General features: G+C 34.0%; 1 protein-coding gene across 1 annotated transcript; it reads left to right on the top strand.

Moving 5' to 3' along the window:
• Positions 1–6,162: 6,162 nt before the first annotated feature.
• Positions 6,163–7,347, top strand: TENT5D (terminal nucleotidyltransferase 5D; the record flags this gene model as incomplete). The annotated part of the gene is made up of 1 exon (XM_080910111.1): positions 6,163–7,347. Exon 1 carries the CDS (start codon positions 6,175–6,177, stop codon positions 7,345–7,347), a length of 1,173 nt encoding a protein of 390 aa, XP_080766237.1. The 5' UTR covers positions 6,163–6,174.
• Between the last annotated feature and the right edge of the window lie 2,450 nt (positions 7,348–9,797).

Consider the following 9,797-nt stretch of genomic DNA (forward strand, 5'->3'; position numbering starts at 1 on the left):
ATTAATTATCCTTTTAAAGCTGGTAGTCAAATATATGTGTGCCATTGCCTCATTTTTTTGTAGTGCTGGAGGTTGATCTCTTCACATTGGATATGACAGGAAAGCACTGTAGCATTGAGGTTCATACCTAGCCCCTTAGAGGTTTCTCCTTATTAATGTTATGGGTCAGAATTTACCTTTAGCAGAGCAAAAGCAATGAAAAGGATTTAGTGAGATTATTAACACATTCTCATGATTTTTTTTTTGCTTTTCTTTTCTGTTAGTGTTAGCCAGGGTACTTTGTTTACTGCTTTACTCAGTATACTACGAAAATAACAAATCAGTCTATATTTATCATGATCTAAATATGATTTCTTGGAATTGTTTTATCTTTAAAAAAGTGCTCAATTGTTGTTAAACTATATTTTAATTAAATATGCCAGTTTCATTTCTTGTGGGCCTTAATATTCTCTTCTAGAAACAAATGCAGTAGTATATTAAATAAAACGTGAAATTTAATAATCAAATAATACTCCATACTTCTTTGGATCTATGACATATGGTACACTATATTACTAATATCTGTTTGTTTATTTACATATAGGTGGATACCAGTCTTGAAGTTTTCCAAAGTAGGAGACATCTACCTCTCTATATAAGCATTTATTGTAAGTAAGGTAACTAACAATATTTATGTTCTAGAATCATAATATAGGGTGAAGGCATTGTTAATATTAACACCTAATTGAAAAAAATAATATTGGACTTTATACTGTTTAGGAAAGCCTTTAAAAGTACATTTGCTTGGATTAGAATCCTCTGTTTTATTCATTGTAATTTTTATTTTTAATTTCTTTTGTGGTGAACAGAGGTCAATATCAATTGTCTTTTTCATGTTATCCATCTAATTTGGGGGCATATGGTATTCCCAGTGAACCTAGAACTTGCTTTTTAGCTGGACTGGCTGGCTCATGAGCCTTTGCTAAGGCGCCCTATGTGTCTGTCTGCCCTGCACTGTAATTATGGACATGCACTGCCATGCCTGTTTTTTGTTTTTGTTTTTGGGTTTTTTATGTGGGTGCTGAATATCCAAACTTGAATCCTCAGTTACTTTATCCACTGACTCATATCCCTACCCTCAGTGTTGTAATATGTTTTATGAAATAGAAATTGACAAGTCATGAAGTATGACTTTTGATAGTACTGATTATCTATCATTTCTTCTGTTTCCTTTAGTACTGATTATTTTTTAGCATTTTATTGATTGTAAATTTCACATCATGCACCACAATCCCACTTATCTTCTTTCCCTTTGTACTATTCATCTTATGGTTTGTAACACCCCCCCAGCCCCCTACACACATAGAGATGCAAAAGAATCTTATCGTGGAAGCTGTAGTGTAATGTGTCACACAATATACTCTTCTGCTCACACATCTTTACTTGCAAATGTTTATTGCAGTGAGTCATTGGTCTGGTATGATATCTCTGGCTTCTGGAACACTATCAATAACAGATCCTCACCAGAACTCCTCACAGATATGCTGTTGTACCATGTCAGGGAGATCTTATGGCTTTGGATGTGTAGGATCAGCCCCTTCACATCCTTCACCAGTTCATGAATGGGTTAGATATTGGGGTGTGGCAACTCAAAGCCCTGGATCTTGGCCTGGGTGGTAGATGAGTTGGTCAGCCCACTGGCTCTCCGATACCCTCATGATTAGGATGAGCTCTTCAGCACTGCCCTGCCCCACACATGCAGCTTACCCTGTGACTCAGTTCACAAGGGGCAGGCCAGCTCCACCTCAAGGCAATAGCCTGGCTAACTCTCTTATACTTACATCTTTGGTACCAGCTCTCCAGTTTTTATGTCCTTGTGCCAGCTACTGTATTAACCCAGGTGAGGTATAGGACCTACTCTCGTGACCCCAGAGCCAGCTCTCCACCACAGGTGCCAAGTAGTGGGGTAGAGGGCATATCTCCAGTGCCCACACCACATCACTCCAGAAGACTCGCAAGGTCTTCTGGGCATATCTACTGTGCTGCCCAAGTAAGGTACAGAGTCTGGTTTCCCTAGTGCTGTAGCTGGTGAGGAGCTGAGCCAGTTTTCCTCCTCTAATGATCTTGGGACCAGCTCACAGGTGGGGATAGGATGGGGGTCATCTCTCAAGCACCCATGCCACCTCATGGCAGATGAGTAGCATGGCCAGCTCTCTGGAGCTTATGCCTTTGGGATCACCTCCCCTGCTCTCCAGGAACTTGGGCCAGCTCTATTATGGTATATAGGTGAAGTAACTGCAGGACCCCTCTCTGCACTATTGCAGTCAGTGAGGTTGGTGCCAGCTCAGCACAGTCTTTGGACATCACCATGACCCCAGGCCACAGCTCAGTCCAGGGACATCTGCATGGCCTTTAGTGGTAATATGAGACATGAATATCAACACAGACCTGTGCTACTGCATTGACAAGGAGACAGACATGATGCTTAGAAGCATGAGCCAGGACTTGACCACGATCTTGGGTAGCAAGACAGATTACTAACATCAGGATACTCTCAACCCCCATGGCTCCAGTTCCCCATCTCTTCATACTGCTCAAACTGTTCTGCTTCCCTTTTTCTCCACCACATACTTTCACACCATAGTGGCTTCTGCTGTGGGTGGGCCATGCCACATTTGGGCCTCTGGGTATCTTCCTAGTGATAGGATTCTTAAAGTATAGCTACATTGACACCATCTGTATAAGTGTATATATTCAGGTTCCCCCTGTGACCTATTTATTCAGAATCTCTGGAAGTAGGATCACAAAATATTTCATTAACTGTTTATGTAATGATACATCCTGAAAGTTCAAAAGCTCTATTTCAGGGCAATGATTTTACTATCATTTCTTTGGTGTGTATGACTGAATATGTTTGTATACATATAGTATGTAAGAATATAATCAGGAACTTCTGATAACTCAAGTGTAATATGAATTAGAATGTTCTTTTGTTATTTTTCTTTCTTCAGACTGGTTGCCTCATGACTTTACTCCATGATAAGATGAAAATTCAAATATCGCCCAAAACATTCACAGAATCGGCATATTGAATATAGAGAGTTCTCAGACATTATCAATGTAAGTTGTAGGTCATTCCTCATTGTCTTTGAAGATAGGCTTCTAATATTAATATAGTTGGAAACTTGTTAATGAGCTTTATTATAATTTTTGTGGTCATAAGGATAATAATTTGGTGACAAGGAAAACAATTATAACTTATTTATTATACAAATGGCCATTTCTGACCCTTTTTTGGGATCTTGACAATCCACTTGCCTTACCTACATTACAGATAAATATAACCAATTAAATGACTGAAACAACTTAGTTTTGATTTCAGCATAGTTGTATATATTATTAGATCATATTTATGGCTGGCACGCTAAAGTTAATTATGCTAGATAGGAAATATCTTAACTTAAAGGATGACAACTTGGAAGAAGTCAGATTCAGAACCAGGTCTTTAGAATTGGACTGATATGAACCTTATATTCTGAGAATGATTAAGAATCCCACCTTTTGTCTCTATGTTCAGGTTCAAGCAGCAAATTTTTAAAGAAGCTTTGCCTTGAATTGTACATTCTCTCTGAGAAAACATATGGTTAAACTCTATGTTCGAAAACCACACATTCTGTAGCTGAAATTGAAACCAGCATTGTACAATAAGCAATGTGAATGCTTTTGCTGCACTTTTAAGTTTATGATGATTAGGTACACAAAGATGACATTGAGTTGGGTTTTCTGGTTTAGAAAATTCTGGACCCTAATGACTATTTGATATTTTCTACTTAATATATGGGAAATTAACTGTAATATATGAAGATATGACTGTTAAGTTCCATATGCTAAATCAAATTAATTTAGAGTTATAGGTATTTATCAGAAGATTAAAATAGATAATAGTTATGTGAGAGAACAATATGTTATGACCAAATTTTGAATTTTTCATGTTAGTGGAGATGAGCATTATAGATTCTATATTAATATAAATCACTTTTACTTGTTCCATCATATTATACTTTATTGAATGTGTATGATTATACATGTCTATACATGTATGTATATTTTATATCATGTAATATAATATATAATTGCATATAATATATTGTACAATTATATTATATTTAATATGAAACATATTATATTATATAGCATAGTATAATATAATATATAATGTAGTATATTATGTTTATATAATAATATATAATTAAATACATTACTAATATATTGTATTATATGAGAATAGTTATGGAATTTGGGCTATTTTAGGATTTTGTAATTCAATTTTTTTAACACAGACAAGTGACCAGAAAACGACAATTTAATTTTTTTCAGTTTATAATAACATTCTAATTTAATAAAAAGTAGTTCATTTAATCTAGATGTTTGTTTAGTTGTAGCAAGAGAATACAAAAGTAAAAATCTGAACTGTTCTATTTTAAAATTTTCATTTAGGGTGTTGACGTATTTACTGACCAATGACAGACAGCATTTCCTCACATCCTAGCAATTTAACTTTCTGTGTTCATTTTTAACAAATGGCAATGATGCATTTTTATGCACACTCATATATGGATACACATTTATTTTTCCTTTTTTCTTTTTTTAAATGGATATTTTAGGTCTTTACATTTCAAATGTTAGCCCCTTTCCCCTTCTTCCATTCCTCCTCCCCCTGCTTCTATGAGGATGCTCCCACTTCTACACACTCCTACCTCAACACACTGACATTCCCCTACACTGGGGAAAGGAACCTTCACAGGACCAAGGGCTTCTCCTTTTATTGATGTCAGACAATGCCATCCTCTGCTATATACATGGCAGAAGGACTGAAGGAGCTGAAGGGGTTTGCAACCCCATAAAAAGAAGAATATCAACAACCAGACACCCCCAGAGCTCCGAGGGACTAAAATACCAACCAAAGAGTACACATGGAGGGACCCATGGCTCCATCCTCATATGTAGCAGAGGATGGCCTTGTCTGGCATCCATGTGGAGACTTGATGTCCCAGTGTAGGGGAATGATAGGTTGGTGAGGCAGGATTGAGTGGGTTTGTGGGGGAGCACTCTCATAGAAGCATGGGGGAGGGAAGATGGGATAGTGGGTTTCTGGAGGAGAACCGAGGAAGGGGGTCACATTTGAAATGTAAACAAATAAAATGACCAATTAAAAAGAAAATAAAGACTATACCCATGATAAACTTCATTTACTTTTCTAGATTAATTTGTTTGAAAAGCATAATAGAGTATCAGAAAAATCCATATAATCACTTTAGATGCCCTAGATACATAATTATGTGTAATTATAGTCAATATGTATTATAAAAATTTAAGTTTTTAATGTACCCCATTTGTAAAATTTTCTAGGCATATTATAACTATACCCACTATTAGGTACCTACATGAGTTGTTTTTAAATCTCCAGAATCATGCTTCTCTGTATTCTTATTTAAATTTGTGTACATATTTGATAGTTCCATTTTAATTTCTAACTAATGTTAATTATTTTTTACCTGGCACTAAATTTCCTCAGAGTGTATAGAACAGGTTATGAATCAGATGCTATTCTTATTCTCAAAGAACCCATAGTATTAATAATATAGTAGAATATTACTGTAATGGTATTTAAAGTGAGAATGATAAAATATACAAAGATCAATAATGTATATGTGAATGCTTTTATATTTGTTGAATAAAAATGCCATTTATATATTAGTGCCATTTTGTCCATGCTGTCCCATCTCAATTTAAGTCATTGACAGACAACCTCAGTGTTGTACGATGATTTTCCTATAAATGGTATTTATATGACCAACCCCTATCATTTTTGTATTTGTGTGAGGAAAAATATAAGAGAACACAATTTATATTTTATGCATTATATAATTGCAGTTTACCCCATGGAAACTTGTTTGCATTCAGTATTGAGCCAACATTTCTTATGATCATTTTTACTTTTACTTTCTCATATTTCAGTATGAATATATTCATTAATAACTTTCTAGTATTTTCTTTGTTTATAAACTATTTAATTTATTTGAATATTTTTGTTTTGAACATTTTTTGTATGCTTTATGTGTAACAATAGTTTTAAAATGCTAACATGCCATCTTAATATTTTTCTTACCCCCTAGTTGTTCTATTGACTTCACAATGTCGGAGATCAGATTCAGCAATCTCACTTGGGATCACATTGTAACACTAGATCGTGTGTTAGATGAAGTGATCCCAATTCATGGAAGGGGCAATTTCCCCACACTGGAGGTAAAACCAAAACATATAGTTCATGTTGTGAAAGATCAACTCATTAAACAAGGCATTATTGTTAAAGATACAAGATTGAATGGCTCTACAGCAAGTTACATACTCGCAAGCCATAATGGAATCATCTATAAAGATTTGGACATCATTTTTGGTGTTGATCTTGCAAGTGATCAAGAATTTCAGGTAGTTAAGGATGCAGTTTTAGGCTGTCTACTTGACTTTTTACCAAAAGGTGTTAAAAAAGAAAAGATTACCCTAAAAACCATGAAAGAAGCATATGTTCAGAAGATGGTAAAAATTTGCAATAACCAAGATCGTTGGAGTCTCATCTCCCTGTCAAATAACACTGGGAAGAATGTAGAGCTAAAATTTGTAAATTCACTCAGACGTCAATTTGAATTTAGTGTAGACTCTTTTCAAATTTTTTTGGATTCCATGTTAGATTTTTATAGTGACCCAGACGCCAAGCTAACCAAAGAATCCTGTCCTGTTGTGGTGGCTGAAAGTATGTATGGCGACTTTCAAGAAGCAATGATACATTTGAAATACAAGCTAATATCTACAAGAAAACCTGAAGAAATCAGAGGTGGTGGCCTTTTGAAATATAGCAATTTGTTGGTTCGTGACTTCAAACCAGCTTGTCAAACCGAAATTAAGACTCTGGAACGTTATATGTGTTCTAGATTTTTCATTGATTTTCCTGATGTGGCAGAACAGCAAAAGAAAATTGAATCATACCTCCGCAACCATTTCATAGGTGAAGAAAAAAACAAGTATGACTACCTTATGACCTTGCATGGAGTTGTGAACCAAAGTACTGTCTGCCTCATGGGATATGAAAGAAGGCAGACCCTTAACATGATCACTCTTTTGGCTTTGAAAGTACTCGGAGAGCAGAATATTTTACCTAGTACAGACAATGTAACTTGCTTTTATCAACCTGCTCCATACCTAGTTCTTGAGGGAGGCTACCCTAGTTATTATGTATCATCTGGGCCACCACTGGTTTATTTCCAGCCCTGTCATACAGTGCGGTTCCCAGTACAAAATAGTACTGTTTAAGAAATACACATACCAGGAGTTTTGCTTAAACACCTCTGTAAAACAACTTTCTGAGTTCTGTAAAAAGTTAAGATCTATTTTTGTGTAGTTGCCAACTATTTTTCAACAATTGAAGCTTCATAAATCATAGTAGATAAGGTATCATCTCTAAACGGACATTTTAACATGATCACTGAATGTTGTAACTGTAAAATATCTCAAATGTAGTAGAATACTTGAAATGACTTTTCAAATCTTACTGAAGCAGATTTACTGTGACCAATATAGGATGCCTACATATTTGGCTAACATGTGAAAGAACACTTCTCATGTTTTAAAATGAAGTTGTGAAGATAAATTACAACATTTTTTATGTAGTTTGTTTCTTGTTACACTGTTTTTTCCTTAGCAAAAATAACATGAAATTTTTGTTCGTAAATTGAAACTGTCTGATTTCAAAGATAATTTTAAATGATGTTAAAACAATGGATTGTAAGCCTGTTTCCTGGTACAATTTGTTGGCTTGAAAACACTGCCCAAATTTAAAGAACCACCTGGAACAATACTCTGGAAAACAGGAATTTATCCTTTATATTTTAAGAATTTAGCTAATCTATGGATCAAAAGGTACTTTTCAGAAGAACAACCGAGAACATAACTTATGCAGGGGATTTGGCATGTAATTAAGTTGAAATGTGAAAAAACCTGTCCAGTTCTGAACACGAAACTATTCTATCATCATCTCTTAAGATAAAACTAAATGGAAGAGAAAAGAAAAACAAGAGAAATACCACCACCAATGACAGAAAATTAGAAATTTAGCCGTGACATTTAAGACATTCTTTTACCTATTTCATCAATATCCTAATAAATCTGAAAATGTTCATCATTAGATATTGAAAGCACTTATCACTAAATGAAAGATTTTTCCAACACCAAAGACTTGTTTCTGGTATCTTTTTCAATATTAGATTTCAGTTAATACTACACTTCTTCAGTATTGTCCATATTTGCCATTATTCTCAATATCTACTCAGTACAACAGATATCCACTAGCAAATCGATGAGTGTGTTTTAAGATGAATTTTTGTTATATGTTGAAAAGAGCTATTATATGGGATGATAACAGGAAACTATTCTGAATGAATGTCAGTAAGGCCATTGCAAAACTTAAGTATTTTCCTATCACAACAAGAAACAGCTATCAAAATCTTAAAATGTGCTACCTACAGACTGTATTTTGAGTCTCTTCTCAGTATTAGATCATTGAATAGAATAGTACAATTTTTATGGATTTTTTCAAGTAGCTAATATTTCTGATGTTTTCTATACAAACATCACTAAGCATTGATGTGTTTAAATAATTACATGTGTAATACAAAATCCCAAGGCTTAAAAAACATGGATTTGCTTTTTCAGGCGGAGATAAAATAAAAATTATTAAATAATAAATTAAGAACTTGTATCACTGTATCTATCTACATCGTGTATTAGCTAAAACATAATGATTGTTCTTTGTGTCCTAACATATAAACTTTATTTTTCAGAAAGTGGAAATATATATACATAAAACTGAAATTACTCATCAGTAACAAAAATAATGATAAAATATACAATGGAGTTACTTAGGAAGAAAAGGATTGTGCTAGTGGCACGAGTGTTAAAGGTTCAGGCTTTCCCATGCATCTTATCACACGTGCCATCCTGTTGCTTCTTAATGGTATTTGCTCCAAACTATTTCCTAAGAAGCAATTTTTCATTCTGTTCATTAATCTATTATGTGGAGGTACCAACATTTTTTTTTTTTTTGCCTGAAGTCACTCATAGAAGTCATTAACTTATTTTTAAAACCCCATTCCAACATGTGCCATTGCATTACAAGATATGCAAAATATTTCTTTGATAATTCTAACCAATAATAAAATCCAGTAGGAACTTTTATTCTGGAAGTTCTTTTTAATTTTTAGCTCAGTAATTAAATCAACCCCCCCAAAGGATGTATTTCAAACACTTCTATCAGTTGAATTAATTTGGTTTCAACCCCAAACACATAGTTTTTCCAATCTAGAATATTCTTATTGTCTACAAACATATGTATGTTATAAAAGATCTAATCGGGTATAAAAAATTATAAATTCTGAAAGAGTCTTCTGATAGTCACTAATTCACAGCTTTAAAAGAAAAGTGTTTTATTTCGGGTGGTATCATATCCGCTGGAATATACACTACTTGGGAAACAATTTTATGTCACCCATAATTTGAATATAACAAATTTTCTTTTCCTTTCTTTTCTTATAAAGGATTGAGATTATTTGAGTTAATTAGATCAAAATTCGTTTTTTTATAAATGTACACCTTGAACATACAAATGTTTTATATATGACTTTTTATGCATGTAGTTTATGATTATTTCAAGTCAAACCTCCCTGTTCTATAAAAGGAGTACCATATAGATAAACATTCAAATGCCT

The sequence above is a fragment of the Micromys minutus genome, assembly GCF_963924665.1.
Source record: "Micromys minutus genome assembly, chromosome: X".
Classification (NCBI taxonomy): Eukaryota; Metazoa; Chordata; class Mammalia; order Rodentia; family Muridae; genus Micromys; species Micromys minutus.